We start from the raw sequence: 25,282 nt of genomic DNA, 5'->3' as shown, positions 1-25,282 counted from the left end.
ATCAATGTCTCCTTATGTTTTATCAAAATCCCTTATAAAATCTACTACACCCAATTTCCCACTCCTCAAAAATTCAGTTCACAAAAACATTTCCAAAACTTTGTATTTCTTGAGTTTTACATTGAGTTTAAAAATAGACTTGCATTTATGTAGTGCCTTTCACAACCTCAAGGTCACCCAAAGACCATTACGGCCAATTAAGTAATTTTGTACGGTAATTATAATGTAGGAAGCACAGCAGCCAATTTGTGCATAGTCATCCCACAAGCAATCTGGTTGAGGGCTAAGCAGTGGCCTGGGCAACAAGGAAAAATCTCCTGCTCTTCTTCAAATGTAGCCGGAAACCTCCCAAGGGAAAGGGGAGACAGGGCCTTGGTTTAGCATCTCATCCAAAAATTTAGTGCAGCACTAGAGAGTCAGCCTAGGTTATGAAAGTCTTTACAGTGGGACTTGAACCCACAACCTTCAGGCTCAGAGTGCTAGCCAGTGAGCTATGCCCCTGACCAAGGGCATCGCTCCTGCCCTCTGTTCTAAATCTTATATTTAACCTTGTACCTCACTCTTAACCGCTCAACTACTAGAAACAAACTTTTTATATCTACCCTCTACCATCCTTTCAAGTTTTTCATACTGAACATACTTTCTGAAATGAATAAATCCTTGATGCCCTTACCTTGAATGATGTCTTGGGCAAGGGTGTCCAGGTGATTACAATAGCTGTCTCAGTCACCTCCGTGTTAAAGTTCGGTATTGGGCCCACACTCTCCTCTGCAACATGCCAAAACAACCAAAATAAATAGATTTGATGGGCTTTAACCCTAGTTTTTCCAGGAGCTGGGGGGGAGGGGTGGGGAGGCAGGGGGCGGGCAAAGGTGAGCAAGGAATGGGTTGGTCATCACCCAGTTCCAGAGCTCCATTTCCAAGCCTGGCAAACTTGGTCTTGGCACAAACTGAGAAAATCTGCACTGTGGAAGAAACCACACTGGCTCATTGATCAACAGGTGCAGACAAACCCAAATCTAATAAAATAGAAAAGGGTCAACGCTTGCAATAGGTTGTCAGCCACCATGTTTCTTTGTGCCATTGTTCTAAATATCAAGTACTGGCAGAGACAGGGTACAAGGGAGCAGCCATGAACCATTCCCCTCCCCAATCACTTTGGGTTGACATAAAGATTTAGCCAAAATTGACGGCCAATAATTTATCCATGTAACGGACAATAAATGGGGGAGGGGAGCAATGTTACCAGCGCTACTAGGGAACCTGAAAATAAGTTGAGGGGAACAACGTGGTGGGTTTGGAATAATTTTTGAAAAAATGTAATGGAGAAAATAATGGGACTTTAGATAGTCAATCTTTCATGATCTGACGGTTTCCGACCCAGAGTTAAAAGTAACAAATGGGGAAATTACCGGTGCAGTGATTATGTTTTCCAAGGCTCTCTAGATTCAGGAATTGTACCTTGGTGTAACCATAAAATGGTAATTGTTACTGCAGACTTATCAGTTTAACGTCAATTGTGGAGAATGAACTGGTATCTATCACCAGAGACACACAGAGTGATTGAACACTTGGACAAGGGTGGGTGGACTGACACACAAGGGTTGATGTTGACTTTGGGCCTGCAGCATGTTGTGCGGTCACCCATGTGAAGCAGTTGGTCACCCATTTTGAGGTCCCGGCCTGGTTTGCATTGAACCATAAAGCGGTGGATGCTAAACCACCATGTCCCAATGCAGCTTGCTGGAAAAAAGGTTGGCCAATATCGGCCCATCCCGGCCAGCAACAAGTGAGGGGTTTGGGCTTGGGGGGCCCACTCCAGATTTGCAGGTGCTAAATAAATGCAAGTTGTTGATGGTGATATACGGCCTGCCGACACCCGAAGCTGGAATATTGTGTGCAGTTTTGGTCTCCTTACCTGAGGAAGGATGTTCCTGCTATAGAGGGAGTGCAGCTAAGGTTCACCAGACTGATTCCTGGGATGGCGGGACTGACATATGAGGAGAGATTGAGTCAGTTAGGATTATATTCACTGGAGTTATGAAGAATGAGGGGGGATCTCATAGAAACCTATAAAATTCTAACAGGACTAGACAGGGTAGATGCAGGAAGGATGTTCCCGATGGTGGGGGAGTCCAGAACCAAGGGTCACAGTCTGAGGATACAGAGTAGACCATTTAGGACCGAGATGAGGAGAAATTTCTTCACCCAGAGAGTGGAATTTGCTACCACAGAAAGTAGTTGAGGCCTAAACATTGTATGTTTTCAAGAAGGAGTTAGATATAGCTCTTGGGGTGAAAGGGATGAAAGGATATGGGGAGAAAGCAGGAGCAGGCTATTGAGTTGGATGATCAGCCATGATCATAGTGAATGGCGGAGCAGGCTCGAAGGGCCGAATGGCCTACTCCTAATCCTATTTCCTATGTTTCCATGAAGCTCCACACTTGGCAGAAGGGTCGGCTGGATGGGATCCCTGTGATTGTGGGTGAACTCCATGAAGAATCCAAGGACCTGCACCCAGGGAAGAGCCGATGGAGGAGTATGGCTGTCAGGGTGACAAAAGGAGAAAAGGGTTCTGAATTAAACATGGAGGGAGGTCAGAACAGGCAGGGAGCAGAAGACTTACGAGTTGTGAAAACTTCATGGACCTTCGGGCTTGTCAAGTTGCCTTGCTTTGCAACGATAGCGACAACATACTCAGTCCCGGGCAGCAGATTGGGCAGACGATAGCGGCGAGAGTCCGGGCTGAGCTCATGGCTTTTGGGTTGCATCTCAGTCGTCAGGCCCCAGGTCAGGAGGTAAACAGTAACTCTGGATCGAGGCGGTGTCCAGGTCACCACTGCCGTGGTGTCTGTGATATCTCCCAACTTGAAGTTGGTTGGAGCATCCATCTCTGAATGAGAAATAGTCAACACTTCAGAGATTACCTTAGAAAAACAGCGCAATAACATAAATGGGACAACACTTAGGACTCCAGGTTTGGAAGGAGGGACAGGATTGCTTTTATAAAGCACCATTCTCAAGCTCAGGACATCTCCAAGTGCTTTATAGTCTGTGAAGTACTTTTGAAGCCTAGTCACTGTTGTAATGTAAGGAATATAGCGACCAGTTCATGCACAGCGAGCACCCACAAACAGCAACGTGATAATAACCAGATAACCTTGGGTTCAAGTCAAACTCCAGGACTTGAGCACAAAAATCAGAGAGAGAGTGCATCAATGTTGGAGGTGCCACTTTTCAGATGAGACGTTAAACTGAGACCCTGGTTACTCTCTCAATGTAAAAGACCCCATGGTGTTATTTCAAAGATGAGCAAGGGAGTCCTCCTCAGTATCTTGGTCAGTTATTTATCACTCAATCAGCATCACAAGATCTGGTCATTATCTCAATGCTTTAGTGATGTCCATCTTGAGGGGACAGAGTCCCGTGCTCTGGGCCAGAAACTTGTGAGTTCAAGCCCCGTAACAAGGACCGAGCACAAAATTTAGACTGGCATTGCTGGTGCAATATTGAGGGAGTGCTGCACTGTCAGAGGTGTTTTTTATTCACACGAGATGTTAAACCAAGGTCCTGCCTACCCACTCAGGTGGATGCAAACAATCCCATGACATTGTTTTGAAGACGAGCAGGGGAGATCTCCACAATGTCCTGGCCAATATTTATCCCTCAACTCATAACACTAAAATCAGACAAACTTGTCGTTTTTCACTTTGCTTGGGAGCTTGCTGTGCGTGGATGGCTGCCATGTTTCCTACATTACAATTGTGATTAGGCATCAGAAAAACTCTTCTTCCTTGGCTGTCTAAAAAATTTGACACATCCTGAGGTTGTAGAAAGCGCTATTTAAATATAAGCTCTTTCTTTAAACAGCTTTACCATTTTTGTGTTCAGTCCCAATGGTAACCTCAGATTATGACTATGTGACCTTTCATCTGAACAGTTCAGATACGTTCTGTCGCCAGCCCCAGTGAAGTGTTAAGTGTGAACAGCTGGATGCAGCTGGCTTTAGGAGAGGAGAGTTCAAGGGCAAGCTGGCAGAGGAGGGGGGGGGGGGGTGGTGAATGCACCCTGTTCACCCCTGTCCAGTGCCCCTGCCAGTTCCAGACTCCTGTTTCCCTACCACTACTGTGCTCGTTGACTTACATTAGATTCCAGTCAAACAACGTCTTGATTTTAAAAATCTCATCCTTGTTTTCAAACCCCTCCATGACCTCGCCGCTCCCTATCTTTGTAATCTCCTCCAGCCCTGCAACCCTCATCTGTGATTCTCTAAATTAGGCCTCTTGTGCATCTCGTCCAAAGATGTGAATCAATGTAAGTGTAAGGGGCTCTAAACCAATGGGATTTTCACATTATAATCAAACACTAGCTCTTTACTAACTGGAATTCATAACCAGCCACTAAAGGGAATTGGATAAATACACAAAAAGTCAAATTTACAAGGATATGGGAAAAGAGCAGGGAATTGGAAATAATTGGATAACTCAAAAGAGCCAGCACAGGCATGGTGGGCTGAATGGCCTCTTTCTGCGCTGCAAGAGTGATTATATTTCCTCCATTTCTCCCGCTCTCTCTCATTAGCATACAGTTCCACAGCCTGGGCAGGGAGAAGCCACTCATCATGGGGCATGTCACATCCGAGCCCAATCCTCTCGAAGCAAAATGGTGATTAGGACGAAGACTGCCCTCCCCCGCCTCAGCCGATACTCCACAATCTCCTCCGCAACCTCCTCCCAAAAGGGTGCTGAGGCTAATTGTACCCATGCCTACACCAGTCCTGGCTAACTCAGTTTAATTCCGTACTTACTGGTGGTGTGTTCCCCGACCAGAGGGGTGCTCTCAGCCTCACGGTTCATAGCATACACAAAGAAGCGATAGGTGGTCCCAGGACGGAGATTGCTCAGCTCGATATAGTTAGCACTGAAGGCGGGAAGCTCGGTGGGCTGCTGGCCAGGGGTGCTGATTGGGTGGATGGTGATGCGATAGCCAGTGATCTCGGAGTGAGGCGGGTTCCACGTGACGATAATCTTGGTCTCGGTAATATCGGTAAAGTGAAGGTTGCTGGGAGACTCCACCACAACTGGAAGAAAGACTCATGGTGAGAAAGGTGGAAACACGGTAATTTTACCCCCTTTCATCTCCACCCCTTCCCCCAACCTCCTCCATATCCTCTCCCTCCACCACCTTCTTCCCTTCCTCCACATTCTCTCCCTTCGCCACCTCCTCCATTCCCTTCCCCTCCTCCACATTTTGTTTCTCCACCTCCCCCCCTCCTGCCTTCTTCCCATCCTCTTTCTCCCTTTCCTGACTCCTCCCCTCCCTTCCCCTTTCTGAGAAGAATTTCCACTATCTCTGCTATGACAGATAGCAATAAGGTTTACCAATCTCATCTCCTTATAATTGCTTAATACTCTTGTCAATTCTATTCACATCATACTAATAATGAAAATGATATATTTATAGAGGCTGGTAGTATGGTGGTTATGTTACTGGACTAGTAACCCGCAGGCCTGGACTAATGATCCAGCGACAAACCTGTTAAAATAGAAGCTAGTTATCAAATGCCATCCATAGATCAATGGTGGCCTCGCCTGAGTTGTGGGTTCACACCCCACTCCAAAGACTTACAACAAAATCTAAGCTGATTGTGTGGCGCAGTACTGAGAGGCTACTGCACTGTATGGGAGGCTAAACTGAGGCCTGGGCTAATGATTCTTGCAGTTCAAGTCCCATTATGGTAGCTGGGCCAATTTTTGTTGGAAAGTTAATACCAGCAATGGTGAGCACATAATTAGCAGATTGTTATTTAAAAAGAAACATCTGGTTCACTAATTCCCTTTAGAGAAGGAAATCTTACCCAGTTTGGTTTATCTGTGACTCCAGACTGCCCACCTAGCAATGTGCTTGACTCTTAACTAGCAAACCACTTGGTGATGGGGCAATAAATGCTGACCTTGCCACTGATGCTTCCACCACATGAATGAAACAAAATAAAATCCTGTCTCTCCCCACTATCCCCTTATTGTGCTCACTGTCAATGGCTTTGCAGCCCCTCATCCAGTAGGCTGCCACCCTTCCACTATGAGCCCATAACATCTGACCTAAGGGAGTTAAAATCCTGCCCAGTGTTGCAGCAGAGTATTTGACCCTGATCACGCTTCTCTCTCTCTTCGGCTGCTGCCTGCGTACAAAATCACTTTCCTGCAGGGGGCGCTCATTCACTAGCAGAAACCATGGCTGATATTTCCTCCCCGTGCACCCCTCCCCCACCTCCCCCCCCATTAAAGTAGATTGCACCTGCCTCCAGTGCTGACCTAACAAAGCCCAGCAGAAATTCTCGACAAGCACCATCTTCAAATTCACTCCATTCTCCAATGTCTCCCCGGCACTTTGGCTCCAACGCTTCACCTGGAAGCCCACGCCCCGTGTCGGTTGTGCCATGAAAAGCTCGCCTGATATCTGTCCTCACTTTGCCTATCACAGATTGAACTGGGACTCTCCTGCCCTGTCACAGTTTACCGTACAATGCTGTCCATCCCCGAGCGGCTTAAAGAAAGCAACACCTCTGCGATCTGAACACCTCTGATCTCGGAGTCTGCAACCGATACAATTTTGCGGCTGAAATTTTGCGCTGAGTTGATTTGAGAATGACGTTTAGAAACATTCCCCGTTTTAGTGCAGCTTTGGGGGTGAATTTTCTCAGCGATTTTTCCCGTTCCGCTACAGTTTTTGGCTGAGCTTCTCGGGTTCGTTTTTTTAAAAATCATCCGCCTCGTTTACAGAGACGGAGCAGGAGATTCTTTAAGGGCGTCTGCCTTCGTAACTTCCAACAGGGGGAAAAAATTCAAACCTGTTCAAATAGAAGCCAGTTATCAAATGCCATCCATGGATCAATGGGAGCCCCCCTCGCCCCTGAGTTTGTGGGTTCACGCCCCACTCCAAAGGCTTGTGCACAAAAGCTAAGCTGACTGTGTGGTGCAGTACTGAGGGGCTGCTGCACTGCCAATTTCAAGAGAGGCTAAACTGAGGCCCTCCTTATCTTTTCGCGAGGAGGTAAAAAGTCTTGCGGCACGCTTCGGGGTCCCCGCCATGTCCCTCCCACCGACACCTCAGCTTGTAGGAGCTCGCTGGACATAAATTGGTTGCCGCGCTGTCCCTGCGCTACCACAGTGACCGCACTTCCAAAGTATGCTGTTGCCTGTCAAGAGCTTTGGGATGTCCTGTGGCTTGGGAGGGGAGGTCTGAACTAAAACAAAGGGAAGGTGAAAAGGTGAAGGTCCCTCGGAAGCAGGAAAATTTGTGCGCAGTACTGACAGCTCATCTGTCAGTCCTCCGGAGGAAAACGGCAACACTGCGCCCCGGTCTTCAGAACAAGGCAGATTTTATCCTCAGGCAGGAAAATGCTTCCCTGTGGAATTTTGGCAGCAGACAGATCGCTGCATGGAGTAATCATTCATCAGACAGCACAATCTTGCTATCATTAGGCTTCATCAGGCAGGGGAGATTGCTAGCAGAATGGTTTTACCCCTATATGGTCACGGAGGCTTGGAACAAGCCAGGCTGAGGCAGGACGAAAACTCTTTGAGCTTTCTGTGCATACCTCCCCGACCCCCACCACCGACCAACCCCCTCCTTCTGCTCTTGAGGTCTAGTCTCCCGACTATTCCCAAGGGGTGATCTTGGAAAGGACGCGGAGACCATTAGGATTCAATCTCGGCAATCAGCCTGAATGATTCTTGGAACGGTGCTCACAGACCCCTACCCCTCCAGCTGTCCCAAGCTGCACCAGGCTCTTTTTTGTGTACTTAGCACTTCAATTCCTGAAAGCGGCTTGTTTTCAATCGAAGAGAGGGAGAAAGGGGAATAGGCTTCGGGCCAAAAGTTCAACAAGTCTTTCCCCTCCCTGTGAAATGTTCCTTGTTGTCCCTTTGACTGTCAAAAAGAGAATTCTAACTCAGCAACTGCTTCGCATAATATCTTTCCAAGATTTAGCAGCACAGACGCAAGCTGTTAGTCCAAATACCGGTGTTAATGCTCCATATGAGCCTCCGCCCAACACCCTCTTCCTTTCATCCGTCAGCCGCTGCACTTTCGGTTTCTTTCTCTGCCACCCACAGGTGAAGGAGCAGCAACCAAAGGGATTTCATTGGGCGGAAAGCCTTGGGATGTCATGAGGCTGTGTGAAGTGCTAAATAAATGTAAGTTCTTTCTTTTCTTAACGGGCTTCTTCTGCACTGAAAACTAAATGAACCCCTGCATTCACCCCACCTCTGCTGGACATTCCAGCCTCTTGGGTCGAACCAGCTGAAAGCATTTAAACCACAAGGCCGCACCCTGACCTCATGGCCTTTGGCAGGGTCATGGGGCAAAATCCAAGGTTGCCACACCAAAATGCATTGCCAGGACAATTGTCAGGTGGAAGGAATCACCTTGCACTTCTTCAGCACCTTTCATGGCTGTTGGACCTTCCAAAGCACCTCACAACCAATCAAATACTTTGGAAACATCACTGTCGTAATGCAGGAAATGCAGCTACCAATTTGTGCACAGTAAGCTCCCACATGGAGCACTGTGATAATGACCAGATCATCTGTTTTTAGTAATGTTGGTTGAGGGATAAATATTAGCTAGGACAACAGGGAGAATTCACCCTCTTTTCAAAATAGCGTCACTGTATCTCTTACACCACCCTGAGAAGGCAGGCAGGGCCTTGGTTTAACATCTCATCTGAAGGACAGCACCTCCAACAGTACAGCACTGGGTGTGTCAAGCCCGATTTGGTGCCCAAGTGTCTGGAGTGGGGTTTGACCTCACAACCTTGTACAGAAACAAGGGTCTTACCCACTGAGCCACAGAAAATCAGGGCAATAGTTCTAACTAGAAGGGTTTTAAGTGAAAAGCATCAAGGCATTTTGGTGCACTATTGGGCAATTCTTAGATGTTATTAACCAGCACATGAATCAGTGCTGAGATCCCATCTCCACCAGAGGCAACTCAAACCCTTCCCACCATCCGTCCAACCATGACCATTCATCCCATCTCTAGCATCCTAAGCTGGCTCTTTGGAGCACTCCGTCTAAACCACTGTCTCTTCCTTCAAAAAGACTCAAAACAAAACCAACCTTTACAACCATTTCTTTGCTTCTTCATCCCCACCAGACCTTATCTGATTGCCCATCCACTCACAACCTTCTTGCCCCCCTCGCAAAATCCTCAGACGCTAACCCCGCCCCCACGGCACAAGTTGTCAGACCGCGGCTTTGTACCTGGACGCGGGCTGCCGGTGGTACCCTGCTGGATGACCAGTGGGACGCTCTCATGATTCTCCTCCACGGAGTAGATGCTGATGTTGTACAGGACGCCGGGTTGCAGGTCGGTCAGGGTGAGGGTGGTCGAAGTACTGGGGAGGATGATCTCAGTGCTGGCGCCTTCCACAGATGGTGTGTATACCACACGGTAACCTTTAGATCCAAGTACGGATAAGACTTTAGCCACGGCATGGTTCCACCTCCCAATTTGTGGGAAGCTATTAAAAAAACTCTTCTAAACTTCCGATTGCTATTTTACCTTCTTATCCCTGCCTGCTGCCGCTGCACCTCACCCCTCAGTTTATCCCCTCCTTTCCCATCCCTTGTGGAAGGTGATGGTGGCAGGACTTCAGTTCTTTAGGCAGTGGCCTCCTGCCAGTATCGAGCTCAAACGCCTACTGCACCATACCAACAAGTCTCCGGCAGACTGCTTGACCAAACCTGGACCGCTGTCCGTTCCAATGTTGTGCAAGAGATGCACCAGCATAGAATATCGGGGAACTGTAACCCTGACCTCTGCTCAAAGGATCCCTGCTGAAGGCAGAGACCATTCAGAGAGCTCCTGGGAACAGTTCAGGCACAGTCCAGAGAGAGTCCAGATGAACCCCACATAGTGGGGGCAGGACTTTTAGGTTGGTGGATGGGCATGATTGGTGGGTCCAGGGTCGGCCAGGGAAGGGACCACCGAACGCGATCAGCCCCCGACTGAAGCGTGAGGCGCGCGCTGAGAAGCTCAGCGCTGCCGGGGTGGGGGCGGGAGGAGGGTGGGCGCTGGTAGAAAGCTTCCCGAAGGCAGAGAGCTGCCTCAGGGAGCTAAGGACCTGAAAAGCATTAAATAAAGTTTTTAAAATCAGGGAAAAAAAGGTCCAAGCATCACAACCAGTCACCTGAACATATACATGATAAAAATAGTGCACATAGATCATTTTCTTTCATTTAATAGCGGAAACCTCATCCCACCCTTGGGCCGATTCGCCTGCCCGCCAGCCATACGGTTGGATGGACCACGAAAAATTGGAGTCAATTGCACCTTTAATAACCTAAATTGGCCTCTTAATTGTCGGCGGGCACGCTTTCGACTTTTGCGCGCGCTCACGCGATTTCGCATCCTATTGGGTCGGGCACACACCCGCCCGATCAGCATAAAATTCTGCCCAGGGCCTGCTTGGATTATTAACCTCATTGGATTATTAACCTCTTAAATGTCCAGAAGCAGAAGTTTTGACTTTCAGGGCCAAGTTGTGCTTCTAATTAAAGTTGTATGAACCTCTAAAACCTGTTATCATTTAATGAAACTATTATTTTGCAAAAAGTTTAAACTCTTAGGTGATTTTACCTGTGATTACCCTAAAGAGTTAAGAGAGTTAAAAGGAACGCTTCACCTATTGAACGTTAATTTTAAGAGCAGCTACCCTGATGGCGAGAGTGGTACACCTTGGTGCATCAATCAGATCACAAGGGTCGGCCTACCTGTGATGGGAGCCTGAGGCCTGGTCCATTCAATGGTCATGGCGGTATCATTGACACGGTCCACAATTTTTTTGGTAGGGCTATCAGGTGCTGTAAGGAAAGGCAGGACATTATCATAGCAAATGAGAGCTCCTGATCAACAAGAAGGAAAAAAAACACCAATGAAATGTCTCCTTGGTGACCGACCTGTCATGGGCGCCTTTGTTAGAATTAGTTTCTCTCCTTTGTCTGTAATTTCGTAAACATTCACAATGTATTTGCGGCCAGGCAGCAAGTTAGGAATGGAAACAGATGTGGCTGTGCTTGGGACATCTGGAAGTAAAATGGAAATAAAGACTTAAAAGGTAACCTGTCTTATGGCCTTCCAGATATATCTCCCAGCATTTAACGCACAACATATTAACTCTTTGGAATGATTGTTATCCTAATTTGTACAAATCCCCTTTACTCCTCACCCCCCTTGCTCAATGACCTACGTTGGCTCTCATTGCGAAAACTGCTCGATTTTAAAATTCTCATCCTTGTTTACAAATCTCTCCATCGCTTCAGTCCTCCCTATCTCTGTAATCTACAAGGTGCTCTTTCAATGCTGTCTCTCGTGAATCTCCGATTTTCATCACTACATCACTGGTGGTCGGGCCATCACTATCAGTGAGACCAGGGCATCAGGAGAATTCCTTTCTCACCTGTTGAGTACCACACACTCCCAGAACAGGCCTCACTGTGACTGGATTACTACCGATTTTCATCTCTGGCACAACAGGCAGCACTTTTGCCTCTTGAGTCAAGAAGGAAACTATTGTCGATTGTTGTAAAAACCCACCTGGTTCACTAATGCCCTTCACGGAAGGAATCTGCCGTCCTTACCTTGTCCGGCCAACACATGACTCCAGACCCAGTGGTCGACCCTTAACTGCCCTCTGAAAATGGCTTAGCAAGCCACTCAAGTTCAAGGGCAATTAGGGATGGGTAACAAATGCTGGCCCTGCCAGCGACGTTCACATCCCATGAAAGAATAAAGAAGAAATCAGCTGAATTGTAACATCACTGTTTCAAAAAGTATCACACCCGTCTGACATGGGTGAAGTACATGGAGACGGTTTGGCCATTGAATAATGTTTACTTCCAATCTTACCAGAAAGCAAGAAAATTAGGTAGCAGGAAGAGCACGGAAACAGGCCTTTGGGACCAAGCAATCGTGGTGGCATTTACCCTCCAGCTCAGTAAATAGTCCTAATTGCATTTACCTCTCTGACTCCCTTTCCATTATCCATTCCTCCAGAGGGAGACAGTGCTAAAATCCCAACATCCCAGGTTCCCCAGGGTCACAAGTGCATGGAGAAATAATTCCTTCCAGTGCAACTGGTGAAGGTGGGGGTGGGGGTGGGGGAGGGGGAGGGGAGGGGATGGTGGCAGTGAAAATGGCTCCTGGGCTGGGAAACGACCTGTGAATGTACTGAGGGAAATCCCAGCTTTTGTCCTAAACGTAACAGAGGAGGAAACTGAGCAGATACAGTTACGGCCTACATTTGGTTCCCAAGCCACACGGCTCAAACTGAAGTCGGAGAGGTGGGGAGTGGGTCGAAGGGAGGAGGGCTTACCAAGGTACTGAGGCTGAGCATTATCTTCGCTAAGCTCATACTTGATCCTGAATCCAGACACCGTGTCGGAAGCAGACACCCAGGACACAACGAAGCTGCTGGAGGTGATCTCCTTGATCGATTCTGTCACCATGGACTCCGTGATTCTGTCTTTGTCAGGAATATGCACTGACACGCCATTAGTTGGGAGCACTGTCAGGATAGAGAAGAGAGAGAAACACAGGGTCACAAGACTTGAATTACAGAATTAAGAATTCATCCCAAGGTGGAAGGCGGATTGTCCAGAATAAAGGGTTAAATTTTGAGGACCAATTGCATGGAATTGGCTTGCATTTCCCATGTGTACAGAGGAATGATCAAACTGAGGTGTTTAATATGATTAAAGGGTTTGGTAGGATTGAGAGAAAGAAACTATTTTCTGCAGTGGAGAGTCCAGAACATAGGGGCTTGACCTTAAACTTAGAGCCAGGCCATTCAGGGGTGATGCCAGGAAGCACTTCCTCACACAAAGGCTGGTGGAAATCTGGAACTTTCTGCCCCCCAAAAAGCTGTCGAGACTGAGGGCCCTATGAAAATGTCGAAACTGCGATCGATAGATTTTTTTGGGGTGAGGCTATGTGGGACCAAGGTGGATAGATGGGAGCTAGGTTACAGATCAGCCATGTTCTAATTGAACGGCCTCCTCCTGTTCCTATGCAAGGCACCCCTTCAGCTGCTCCCAAGGCCTAGACAGGTTCGTGCAGCTAAGCACGGTAAAGCTTTGGGGCTCAGGCTGCAGTCACAGTTGACCTCAACTCCCTAATCGCCATGTGTGGCTCCACCAATCCCTCTGTCAGGCTGCCAAGCAGGCTTCGGGGGAGGGTGGGGTGGGGCTGCCTCGCTTGGTTCGATAGTCCAACTGTGCTGCCTGTTGAGGCTAACTATGTGAGTGAGGCAGAGGTCGCAAGGAATAATACTCTTGGAAGGAATTGTAGTTCCCACCCACACCAGAGGCAAAATGGGGTTGGAGGCCAGAAAAGGAAATCTCTTCACAAATTAGCCATTGTCAAATCACAGCGAGATTTACAAACAGCTCCAGGTCCACCTGTGTTGAGCAAACGCACTGCCTTTCATTAGTCATGCCTGCTAATGTTTTCTAAAGAGGGAGGGTTACGAGAGGAGGAGGAGGAGAATGCAGACCCTTGGCGGGGCATTACTCACAAGGCAAATGGGAGGTTGTGAATTCAAATTTGGTGGTGGTTCTCCGGTCCGGCTTCTGCTTGCTGATGAGCTGGGCTTCATAGGTGATGTTTGGTCTCAGGTCTCTGATGGTATAAGATAACATGTGGCCCGGAATTATCGCCTCCCTCCATTGCTCCCTTGAGTTTTTCTGCATGAAATGCACACAAGCAAAGTTAACTTTTAAATCCAGCGTGATAGCCCAACAATCTTGAGGTTGTTTGTGGATGTGTGTGTGTTTGTGCCTGTGTGTGTAGATGTACACACATGAACACACACACAAACACACACGAACTGCAACACACGAACGCTTAACAAGAAGGTAGGTCACCACCACCTTCTCAAGGGCAATTAGGGATGGACAATAAATGTTGGCCTAGCCAGCAATGCCCACATCCCGTAAATTAATTTAAAAAAACTATACACAGGCATGCACATGTACAAACACACACACACAGACTCGCACACACACACACTCACTCGCACACACACACACTCGCACACACACACACACTCGCACACACACACACACAGACTTGCACACACACACACTCGCACACACACACACTCGCACACAGACTCGCGCACACACACACACAGACTCGTGCACACACACACACAGACTCGCGCACACACACACACAGACTCGCGCACACACACACACAGACTCGCGCACGCACACACACACACAGACTCGCGCGCGCACACAGACTCGCGCACACACACACAGACTCGTGCACACACACACAGACTCGCGCACACACACACACAGACTCCCACGCACACACACACACACACAGACTCGCACACACACACACTCGCGCACACACACACACACTCGCGCGCACACACACACACTCGCGCACACACACACACTCGCGCACACACACACTCGCGCACACACACACTCGCGCACACACACACTCGCGCACACACACACACACTCGCACACACACACACACACTCGCACACACACACACACACACACTCGCACACACACACACACACTCGCACACACACACTCGCACACACACACTCGCACACGCACACACACACACACGGACTCGCACACACACACGCACACACACGGACTCGCACACGCACACACACGGACTCGCACACGCACACACACAGACTCGCGCACACACACAGACTCGCACACACACACACAGACTCGCACACACACACAGACTCGCACACACACACAGACTCGCACACACACACAGACTCGCACACACACACAGACTCGCACACACACACACACACGGACTCGCACACACACACACACGGACTCGCACACACACACACACGGACTCGCACACACACACACACGGACTCGCACACACACACACGGACTCGCACACACACACACGGACTCGCACACACACACACACGGACTCGCACACACACACACACGGACTCGCACACACACACACGGACTCGCACACACACACACGGACTCGCACACACACACACGGACTCGCACACACACACACACGGACTCGCACACACACACACGGACTCGCACACACACACACACGGACTCGCACACACACACACACGGACTCGCACACACACACACACACACGGACTCGCACACACACACACACACACACGGACTCGCACACACACACACACACACACACACACACACACACGCGGACTCGCACACACACACACACACGGACTCGCACACACACACACACACACACGGACTCGCACACACACACACACGGACTCGCACACACACACACACGGACTCGCACACACACACACACGGACTCGCACACACACACACACGGACTCGCACACACACACACACGGACTCGCACACACACACACACGGACTCGCACACACACACATGGACTCGCACACGCACACACGGATTCATTTTGATCAGCAACTGGTCAAATGCCAGATCACAGTGTTGTGTCTAATGAACTACAATCCCAGTGCTGAAGGGCTTTTTAAAACAGTTATAAAGTTATCAGCAGGAAGCATGAAATGAAGATGCAATTACCGACATATTTTTTCCATTAAATGGATGCTTTCCCAGTCTTCATTTAAATACAAAGGGCTCCATAAACTTTTTCTTTAAACTAGCATTGCTCCCTCCTCCTTTCGAGGTCCCCCCTTGGTGCTTCTCCAATGTTGCCACAGTTCATATTGTGAGCCTCAAGAAATCACAGGACACCCCGCTGCATGCACTCCCTTGCAGCAGCAGTCAGCGGATATCATCATGGAGCAGGAAGCCGGGATGATGTTCCTCCCCACATCCTGCTCTACCTCAGAGATCCAAACTGCAGCACCCATGCCACTGACCTCAAGATGGGCTCGCTAAGCACAGAGCAGCAGTTGAACACAAGTTTTGGGGAACCTGCCATGCCTTGATTTAGTGCAGGTCAGAAATCACCCATGGCAAGCCTGGCTCAAAATTATGTGAAGTTGGAGATTTGAGCCAAGCAACTTTATGTCTGTCAGCCATCTTGGGATGGATGAGGAGGCTGGGTGGGTGGGGGGGTGGGGTGGGGTCGTGCAAAGGATAGCTGTGAAAGAGCTGACTTGTTTTTCAATGTAACACATGCATCATGGATGGAAAAGAAATACTTCTGTGGAGTTAAAATCTTTTGACCACATACCACAGGCCTATCTCGGGCCTAGTTCCCCGATGTAAAGGAGATGTATGTGAACACTGCAATTTGTTGACCTTAAACAAAGGTTCATTTGGCTGCCCTCTGTGCTCTCGTTTGTATGCCAAAAGAGAGCTGGAAATGACACGCACTTTATTGAGCATTACTTGAGCAATGGAACATTGCCTTGAACTCTTGCAAAGCCTGGCAGGCCATTTGCGCTGTGATGCCAGAGATCAAAGGGCTTGCAGGCTACAAGCCACCTGTGTGTGAAGCTTGTTTTTTGGTTGGGAAATAGGTAAACAGGACACAAGGGCTAAGTTTCCTGCCTGTATAATAGGACACCGGGCATTGACACCGGGCTCAACACAATCATTAACTGGCCCCAGTACATTTTGCCTGGGCACACTCTGGTGCGCTGCTTGATGTGATTCAGTACTGGGAACCCCAAAAGGTTGTTACTTCAAATCCCCATTGTGGTAAAACATATTCAATAAATCAGGCGATTTGTAGGCTGGCATTAGGCAAAATGACTGCCTTGGCCTGTGCCCGCTGTACAAATGAAAAACTGCAGCAGTTCATTGATGCGAATCCAGTCTCCCTCACTGTGGTTGACCCAGTGAAAGAAGGAACATGACTTTCCCAATTTCAGGGTGGCCCAAAGCATTTCACGGACAATGAAGTATTTTGTGAAGCGTAGTCACTGTTGTAATGTAAAAAACGTAGCAGCCAATTTGTGCACAGCAAGCTCCCACAAACAACACTGTGATAATGACCAGATAATCAGTTTGGAGTGATATTGGTTGAATGATAAATGTTAGCCAGGGGAAGGACACCCCTACTCTTCTTCAAAATGGTGCCATGGGATCTTGTATGCTGACTTGGGAGAGCAGAGGGGGCTTCGGCTTAGCTTTTCAGGAGTACATCTGAAAGACAGCACCTCTGGCAGTGCAGCATCCACTCAGCACTGCACAGTGAGTGCCAGCTGAGATTATGCATTTCAGTCTCTGGATTGGAGCATGAACCCACAACCTTCTGACTTAAGAGGTGAAAACGCTACCAGCTCCACCACAGGGCTCTGCCAGTATTGCCCATATCCCAAGAACAAGTCAATGGTGGGTTAAAATCACAGAATCACAGTGCAGAAGAGGCCCTTCGGCCCATCGAGTCTGCACCAACACATGAGAAACACCTGACCCACCTACCTACCTAATCCCATTTACCAGCACAAAATGGCACATGCTGACGCTGGTTTACACGTCCCCCTTGCTGTGCACACCTGATGGTGCCACCGAGAAACCTGATACAGGCAGATTTCTCAGCCCGGCCGAAAAGGTGCAGAAAGGCAATAAAGAGGCCGCTGCACCAGGGTCCCCTTGTGTCGGGAGCAGAACCTCATAATTTCCCGGCTTTTAACCAAGTGAGATATAAAAGAATCACGTTTCCTGCTTTCGGAGGCTTTGTGGTGGCAGAGCTCTAGTCCAGGTCAGCAACGGCGGGACACAGGGGGCACTGTTGGGAGGGAACGGGGTGAACGGCTGTTACTGTGGTTATGTGGTCTCCCACTGGGGTTACGATGGGACTCCAGCAGAATTTGAAGAGCCAGTGCTCAGCTAGGTTCACACTCTCACTAACCCGAGCAACTTATCTCCCCCCACCTCCGCCAACCTTTCTCCTGCACGGTTTCAACTCACTTGGCATAAGGCAATCCAAGATAGTGTAGGTCCCCAAGCACCGTTAATCATTGACTGACTGGTTGACTAGTTTACTTACAGGCCTCCATCTCAGGATGTACTGTAGGATGTGGAAGGATTGTGGCTTGTTCCACACAATGGGATGAGAGTCTGTCAGGTTGCTTGTCTCTGTGACCAGCACTTGCACAGATCCAGATCCTATCAAAAACAAGGAATTCTTGGTCAGACAGAACAATGGACTTGTACATATTTTGAACTTATATGCAGATTCCTACATAGAATTACATAGAGGTTACAGCACAGAAAGAGGCCATTCAGCCCAACTGATCCATTCCGTATAATCCTGCACATGACTCTCCTCTTCCTCCAAACCTATTTGCATGTCTTTCTACTCTTTTCTTCCTCATGGGTTTTTCCAACTTCCCCTTAAATACGTCTACTCACCTCAACTACTCAATGTGGTAGCGAGTTACACTTTGAGTAAAGAGGTTTCTCATGAATTCCTTTCTCGGTTTGTTAATGTCGGTCCTAGCCATAGTCTGGGGAGGTCTTGAGGAACCGTGGTGGTGAACCTAATTCTAGGACAGAAACTCCAGGTTCAAGTCCCACTTCAGGACTTGATGCCCCCAGAAGTTATGTTCAAAATGTGGGCAAACAGGTTGGTTATAAGCCTGTAAATCCTTCCAATGCCCCTGATGGCAGGTGGTAAAGGTGGGAGAGTTTCCTGGTCAGCCACACTGCAAAAGGCAATGGCAAACCACTACAGAACTTTGCCAGGCATAACCATGGACCAATTTCATGGTTGTCAATGCCTTTGTAGGACACGGTAGAGGGGTTTTGGTCTCCATCTCGTGGGAATATTACCTGCAGAACTCTTCCATAATCTGAAGGATCTCTCTTTCAGGGCATTCCCTTGTCCTCTCTCTAGAGAGAAGAGCTCCAGCCTATTCAGTCGTTCCCTATATGTATAACCTCTCAGTTCTGGTTTAAACACCGTCAATCTTTTCTGCAGCTTCTCCAGTGCCTCTCTATCCTTTGTACAGTGCAGTCTCAGCATGGTGTCCTAAACAAGTTTAAAATAATTTCTCTGCTTTTCTACTATACCCACCTCGAACCCCACTGGCAGTGGCTGAAGCCATCCTTAGGCACAACCTTATTCATAAACCATTCAATGCCTGGTTCAGATTCTGCTAGCTATTAATGGATTAAATGATGAGGACAGGTTGCAGACACTAGGCTTCTATTCCCTTCAGTATAAAAACTTAAGGAGTGATCTAATTGAGGTGCTTAAGATGATTTGAAGAGTTGATGGGGTCGATACAGAGAAACTATTTCTTTTGGTGGGAGGGTCCTGAAGAAGGGAGCCTAACTTTAAAATTGGAGCCAGGCTGTTCAGGGGTGATGTCAGAAAGCACTTCTTCACATCAAGGGAGTAGAAATCTGGAATTCTCTCCCTCAAAAAGCTGTTGAGGCTGGGGGGCCAATTGAAAATATTCAAACTGACATTGATAAATTTTTGTTAGACAAGCGCTTTTAAGGATATGAAAGCAATGGAACTTAAGATACAGGTCAGCCTTGATCTAATCAAATGGTGGAAGAGGCTTGAGGGGTTGAATGGCCCCCTCCTGTTCCTATGGAGGGCAACTATAAGGATGCTGCAATTGACATTGGTAAATCTGGGCAGTGCTTCCATTTGCAATCACTCCTATTCACATCTAGTTACTGTCTGCTAGAGATCACAAATTTCACTTAGGTACTAATTTGTTGATTATATAATGAAATCTTTACTAGCCCTGCCAAGTTACTAAATTGATGACATTATAAATCACTACCAGTCTCAAACCAGCAATTTGGCTGGCAGTTAGGTTAGCTGGTGTCTGGTTGACTAAAACCATTACTCGTCTTGTCAAATTACTAACCAGGTTACATTAGAAACCATTACTTGTCTCACCTAGTTACTACTTCATCTAGTTACGAGACTTTAGAAGTCATTCGACTCACCTAGTTACCAGTCTGGTAATTATATTATGAAATCATTACTAAACTTGTTTAATTGGTAATCTGGCTAGATTAGAAACCATTCCTAGTTTCACCTAGTTTCTAACTTGATGACCACATACTGAAGCCATTACTCGTTAATAACATGTTGACTACATATTGAAACCATTACTAGACTCACCTAGTCACTCACCTGGTAACAATACATTGAAAGTCTCATTACATGCAAGTCCTTGCAGTTTATAATCTCTTTAGAATTCGCACTGGGCTTGCTGACAAGACATGGAGAAAGGATGGCTTGCTCACACGTTTGGCAAGCTAGTTCCATGTACTCTCAATGAACTTGCCGGGAAGCAGCATTAATCTCCGTGAAAGTGGGCAGAAAATGTGCTTCGGTATGCCTGTGTTGCAGCATTCACTGTCCAGCGAAGTCAACAGAGGATTGTGCAGTGCTGATGGCTCATAAATCATGTGTAACAGAAACCAAAGAGAAAAGAGGCCCATGGAGAGAGAGCATAGAGAAGGCCAAAAAAAAAAATCCGACTTGCAAGACATCAACCTCGTTAGCATCATCAGTTCAAAATGCTCAGAGTGTGCTGCATACTTTGGGTCCTTTGCAAGTATTTAGAGAGCACTCAGCAGTTAGGGCAATTTACCTGTGCTACTTAATGGCTGAATTAACCATGATCAAAAGGGAAGCCAAGATTGACTAATCAATCAGTACAGGTCTGGGAGCATTCTTAGCCACAGTCGGAGACCTTGACACCTCGCTGAGAGATTTCTGATTAGGCATGCCAGAAATGAAGCTGAACCGTTGTTACTGGTTCCTCCAATTTACAGCAGAAACAGTTAAACTGTCTCCGAGCTCAATTAAAACAATGATTTATATCACAATAAGGATTTTGGGGAAACAAGTGAGAACACTGCCAAGTTCCCCCTACTGCCACTGCAAGAGGAGTGGAGTGCTCCCAATGCTGTCTGTGGATAATCTGGCTGCCGCCTCACTGTGAAGCGGGCATAGTGACATTGGCACTGTGGTTGTGACACCACCACCTCCTGGGTTCATAGTCTTGCCGTGTCCTGGTTACTTGACAGTGTCAACGGTATGAAAGTGGCTTTGATTCGGGTGAATGCAAGAGCCCTCTGCCAAGGGCTCCGAGATTAAAAAAAAATCATTCAGCCAAGGACCCATGAGAAAAAGGGGAAGGAAAAGATTGCTCTGCTCTGCAAAATCATATAAATCAACTAGTTTATTAAGGATAATTACTTCACAACAATTAACTGTTATTCCCTGATGGTAATGTAGCCAGTCACACTAATCAGCACAAATCACAAACTGCCTTACTTCCTTGCTGGCATTGGATAATAGGCCCATACAAGCGTCACTGAGGCAAAACGTGCAGGGTTGTGGGCACAGGTCAGGGGAGAGAGACTGAGCGGATGACTCTTTGAAAGGACCGATGCAAACATGATGGGTCAAGCCACCTCCTCCTGTGGTGCAAGGTTCTGTCAGTTTTGCCTTTCTCGATACTCCCCCGCCCTGCCTAAATTTCTATTGTTGCTGGATTCACTAATTTAGGATCGGGGAGGTCATTCAGGTTTTCGAGACAGTTCCACCTTTCAATTAGATCATGGTCGATCCAGATCTTAATGATCTTAATTCCACCTACCCACTCCGCCCACTGGATCCATAACCCCGGATACCCCTATCCATCAAAAATCAATCCATTTCGGGTTTTAAAATTCTCAAGTTAACACCCCTTCTCCCCGCAGCGCCTCAACAGCTTTTTTGGGGGGTAAGGTGGGTGGGGAAGAGAGTTCCAGATTTCCACTACCCTTTGTGTGAAGAAGTGCTCCCTGACATCGTCCCTGAACAGCCTGGCTCTAATTTAAAGTTCCTGCTCCCTTGTTCTGGACTCCCTTTGCCAGAGGGAACGATTTCTCTCCACCCAATCGTTAAATCATCTTAGAGACCATTCTGAAACCACGCAGAGATGAATATTTTGTTGAGGTGATTATGGCTCTGAAAACCTTGTTTGTGGAAGATTAAGGGATATTCTGCCTGAGGAGGTTAAGAACGTTAATGGGTATGATAGCGTAGGCAGAGAGAAGACGGGCTGAATCTTCCATGGAGCGGCAATCACTGTTGGATTGCCACTCCGCTCCTTCTTCCTTTCTTCAGTGTGGAGAGGCAGATTTCTCGCCTGAACATGTGGCCCTCGCTTGCTGAGGAATGTGCAGCTCAGCTGCTCCTGCCATCTCCTCAGGGCAGGACAGGGTCGCTGGGGTAAGTGAGGACATGCCCCCCCCGCCCGGCTCTTTACAGCACTGGCTGCTGTAAACTGCTAAGTTTAAATGTCCCAGACACATTGACAGAATAGAAGGTAAGTGTTTAAGATAAGTGGGCGAGGGGTTCGGGGGTTGGCCGATTTGGGGGGGGTGGTGGAAAGATGGCTGGGTAAGTCGGTTGTGGGGGGGTGGGTGTTGAAAAGGGGTGTTAATGGTCAGTGGTCAGTGGTGGGTGGGAGGGAGGGGAGTTGGGCGATCCGGTTGGGGGGGGGGGGGTTGTTGAGTGGTCAAGGGGGAGTGTCAGGGGGTGGACACGGAATGGGGGTTTGAGGGGGGAGTGGGGCGGATGCTCAGGGGTGGTTGGGGGGGGCGTTAGGTGCTCGTGAATTAGTCAGGGGGAGCGGTCAGGTGCTCAAGGGGGTAGTCAGGGGGTGGGAGGGCTTGGGATGGTCAGGGGGGAGTAGTTGGGGGGTCAGGTGCTCAAGGGGAGTCTGGGGGCTGGGTCGGGAGGGTCAGGTGGTCAATCAGCAGGGGGGAAATAGTTGGGGGGGTGGGAGCTGAAGGTGAGCACTGTCCGAGGTGGGGGTGGGGGGATGACCACTGTCCAGAGTGGGGGTAGAGGTGACCACTGTCCAAGGTGGGGGTGGGGGCGGATGACCACTGTCCAGAGTGGGGGTAGAGGTGACCGCTGTCCAAAGTGAAGGTGGGGGAGTGACCACTGTACAGGATGGGGGTGGGAGATGACCCTGTCCAGTATGGGGTGGGGGTGAACATTTTGAGGAAGTGGGGGACACTGGGGTTGAACATTGCTGTGGGTTATGGAGTGCTTTTTACACTCCAGCTGATTTACTTAGCGTTATGCTGGTTTTATACCTACAATGAAGAACCATGTAAAATCCAGGGTAAGTATAGGGCAAACAGCCCAAATCTGGGGTGGTTCCAGCCAATCACAGAGCAATGTGGGCAGGGTAAAACCGGCAAGTATTGGGGATCTGCTTACACTGGAACTTCTGACGGGTCCCGGGAGCATCTTTTGTCGTATCTCTGGTCTCCAACTGTCCAGAGACTGGAAAATCTGGGCCAATATTTCCTCTGGAGGGAGAATTCAAAACAATTGGGGATAAAGGGGGTGATGTCAGGAAGCACTTCTTTACACAAAGGGTAATGAAAATCTGGAACTCCCTCCTTCGAGAAGCTGCCAATTCTTGAAGCTCGCCTTCAAGAATCAATTGAAAAATTTCAAAACCAAAATTGATTTTTTTGTTGGGTAAGGGCATTAAGAATTATAGAACCAAGGTGGGCAAATGGAATTAAGCCCATTCCATGGTCAGCAATGATCGGATTGAATGGTGGGACAGGCCCAAGGGGCTGAATGACCTCCTCCTGTTCCTAGCTTCCCAAAAGAGACGCTTGGAGAAATGTGTAAATTCTGGTAAAAATGGTAGACCCAAAAATAAGGCTAAATAAATGTAGAAGATGGTAGGAAATATTGGAAAACAAGAAGGAAAATGGGAACTAGAGAAGGGAGAGAAAAACAGAATGAAAGTAATGATTCTCTAAAGTGGCTGGTTAAGGATTTTTTATAATATATTTCTGAATATATTAAAACCAGATTTATCATAAGATTGGATGATTTCTGGCCTTCAAGACTGTGTGAAGTGAATTAAAAATTGGTGGCCCTGGGGGACAGAAAATGTCAATGTTGTTAAGATTTTACATGTACTCTAACTACCCCTTGCAATGGAAATCTAAAAGCATTTTTTATATATACAGAGAGAGAGGAAATAATGGTTATGCCGTTGTGATTATAAAGCCGTAAAAGGCAGTAATCGTGGAACATGGGAGCAGGAGGAGGCCATTCAGCCCCTCGAGCCTGTTCCACCATTCAATTAGATTATGCATGATCTCTATTTTATCTCCATTTAGCAGCTTTGGTTCCATAACGCTTAATACCCGGATTTAACAAAAGTCTATCGATCTCAGTTTTGGGAGAGAGAGAGTTTCAATTTCCATTACCTTTTCTGTAAGGGAGTGCTTCCTCACATCACCCCTGAATGGTGTAGCTCTAATTTTAAGTTTACATCCCCATGTTTTACTACCCCCAGAAGAGGAAATAGTTTCTCTCTTTCTACCCTATCAAATCATTAAATCACCTTAAATGCCTCAACTAGATCGCCCCTTAATCTTCCATAGCCAAAAGAATACAAGCCTCATCCATCCAAGCTAGCCTCATAACCTGCACCCACAACAAGCATGTATATGTTAGCTTAGACATGGTATAAGCATTTCAAGATGTTTCACAGGAGCGTAATAAGAGAACACTTTAGCCACATAAGGATAGGAGACCAAAAACTTATCAAAGAGGGGATTTTAAGGAATGAGCTGAAGGAGGAAGGAGAGATAGCTGGAAAAGTGGAGATGTTTAGGGAGAGAATTTCAGAGTTTAGGTTCTTGGCAGCTTAAACCTGCCTAGAAATGCCAGGTTTGTGCAGCAAAACCCTGAAGACAATGTGCTGTACCTGGCAGGTCAGGTAAATCAACCAAGGCTCTTGCGCTTCATTAGGAAGACCTCTGGCCTGGTTGCTTGACATTTACTTTGAGCAGGATGGTTGGTGACACCTCCCTGCACCGTGACAACCCCACCCCGCACCACCCCCAGCACCCTGCTCCAGATTGCTGCTGTATTATGATTTGCGGAGTGGGGGTTGGCATCGTTAGTGAAGACAATTTGTACAGCAAGGCAGCACCTATCTGTTGCAACAGTGTCACTTCCCCGTCAACTCAAACAGCTGCCTCTGCTGCCCAGGTTAGAATAGGCATTGGGAGGGTGTGGGGAAATGATCAAATTGGCCAACAACAAAAAAATTAACACAACTTCACACCCACAAGCCCCAGGTGCACATTCTTGTTCCAGTTTGACCTAGAAGTGCTAGCTGTGGCTCAGTTCACAGCACTCTTGTCTTTGATTTAGAAGATGCTGGGTTCCAGTCCCACTCCTGAGACTTGCACACAAATCTGTGATGTAGCTTGGCTGGTGGTGAGAAAGGTCCTCCCCGTCAGATCCTTCCTACAC

At 47.8% G+C, this 25,282-nt stretch overlaps 1 protein-coding gene across 2 annotated transcripts in view; it reads right to left on the bottom strand.

Moving 5' to 3' along the window:
- LOC144686410 (fibronectin-like) overlaps window positions 1–25,282 on the bottom strand; it is a 95,444-nt gene that overhangs the window by 45,291 nt on the left and 24,871 nt on the right. For both annotated transcript variants that reach the window (XM_078551565.1, XM_078551566.1), the window contains exons 13-21: window positions 18,002–18,120; window positions 13,580–13,748; window positions 12,380–12,571; window positions 10,965–11,090; window positions 10,779–10,868; window positions 9,267–9,461; window positions 4,808–5,080; window positions 2,627–2,893; window positions 674–768 (exon numbers count right to left, since the gene is read on the bottom strand). In XM_078551565.1, coding sequence (XP_078407691.1) covers window positions 674–768; window positions 2,627–2,893; window positions 4,808–5,080; window positions 9,267–9,461; window positions 10,779–10,868; window positions 10,965–11,090; window positions 12,380–12,571; window positions 13,580–13,748; window positions 18,002–18,120 — 1,526 coding nt within the window. The remainder of the gene's footprint in view (window positions 1–673; window positions 769–2,626; window positions 2,894–4,807; window positions 5,081–9,266; window positions 9,462–10,778; window positions 10,869–10,964; window positions 11,091–12,379; window positions 12,572–13,579; window positions 13,749–18,001; window positions 18,121–25,282) is intronic.

Source organism: Cetorhinus maximus, chromosome 11, assembly GCF_964194155.1.
Source record: "Cetorhinus maximus chromosome 11, sCetMax3.hap1.1, whole genome shotgun sequence".
Classification (NCBI taxonomy): Eukaryota; Metazoa; Chordata; class Chondrichthyes; order Lamniformes; family Cetorhinidae; genus Cetorhinus; species Cetorhinus maximus.
The sequence above is the reverse complement of the archived record's forward strand: the minus strand, read 5'-3'. Positions and strand labels throughout refer to the sequence as shown.